Source organism: Pygoscelis adeliae, unplaced genomic scaffold (assembly GCF_000699105.1).
Source record: "Pygoscelis adeliae isolate BGI_AS28 unplaced genomic scaffold, ASM69910v1 Scaffold239, whole genome shotgun sequence".
In the NCBI taxonomy this organism is placed as follows: domain Eukaryota; kingdom Metazoa; phylum Chordata; class Aves; order Sphenisciformes; family Spheniscidae; genus Pygoscelis; species Pygoscelis adeliae.
In genome coordinates, this window is record NW_008825537.1 from 457,239 (window position 1) to 458,293 (window position 1,055).

The 1,055-nt window shown below is 63.7% G+C and overlaps 1 protein-coding gene across 1 annotated transcript in view; it reads left to right on the forward strand.

Moving 5' to 3' along the window:
- The window catches only part of FSTL3 (follistatin-like 3 (secreted glycoprotein)), a 7,423-nt gene that overhangs the window by 3,920 nt on the left and 2,448 nt on the right, over positions 1-1,055 (forward strand). The window contains exon 3 of the mRNA XM_009331852.1: positions 686-901. Coding sequence (XP_009330127.1) covers positions 686-901 — 216 coding nt within the window. The remainder of the gene's footprint in view (positions 1-685; positions 902-1,055) is intronic.

A 1,055-nucleotide genomic window follows, 5' to 3' on the forward strand; every position in this document is an offset into this window, starting at 1 on the left:
CGTTGGTCGGAGCTGGCGTCTCCCTCTCTAATTCCTGCCAGTGTGGGCACGGCCCCGGGGCAGCGCTGGGCGCTGGTGGGACCTTCTGAACCCTGTCCCCGTACTGGCCAGGAGGCGACCCAGGCGACAAAGCGGCCGCCTGTCTGGGGATCTGCACTTGCTGCTGCGTCCCGCTCTTGTGTTCAAGTCACGGAGGCCTGGAGCGAAACAGGGCTGGGTATTGTCTGGTGGAAGCGGCGTTCTTGATTACCCAGACAACTTGTGAAGCCTAGTTCCTTCTGGAGGAGCTGGGGCCTTGCAGAGATAGATTTTTCCATTGCACAAGAAAAAGAAATGCCTCCTTCCAAAAAATAAATACATAGAAATGAGTTAGCTGGTGCTGAGTGGAGGGCCGGGGCTCTGGCTGGGGTGAGTGCTGGATGATCGTGCAGAGCTCCAGCCAACGACCTGCTCCTTGGCGGAGCTGAGCAGATCCAGATGCTGCTCGGGGCAGCTCGGCGTCAGCGTGCGTGTTGTGACCCCGGGAGGGATTCGGGACCCCGAGGGCTGATGCTGGCCCCGTCCTGGTCAGTGCCACGAGGCATGGCCATGGGGCCGGGGTGCTCGCCAGCCCGGGCAGGACGGATCCTTCCCTCGTGAGTGGCAGCCGCTGCCGCTTCCTCACACTGCTCCCCTCTGTCCCCAGAGAGCTGCGAGGGGGTGGGGTGCGGCCCCGACAAGGTCTGCAAGATGAAGCATGGGCGCCCCCAATGTCCCGGCCCCCCGGACTGCCCCAGCCTGCCCCGAAAGCTGCAGGTCTGTGGCTCCGACGGCTACACCTACCGAGACGAGTGCGACCTGCTGACGGCCAAGTGCAGAGACCACCCCGACCTCGAAGTGATGTACCAGGGCAAATGCAAAAGTAGGTCCGGTCATGCCCCCACCCCATTCCGTCCCATCCCCATCCTGTCCCTGTCCCGTCCCCTGTGGTTCTTGTGCTCCCAGCTCCGCGTGGGACTGGTCCAAGCTGCGCCCGCGTGGAAAGAGATGAACGGCAGCGTGGGTCCCCGGGGCCC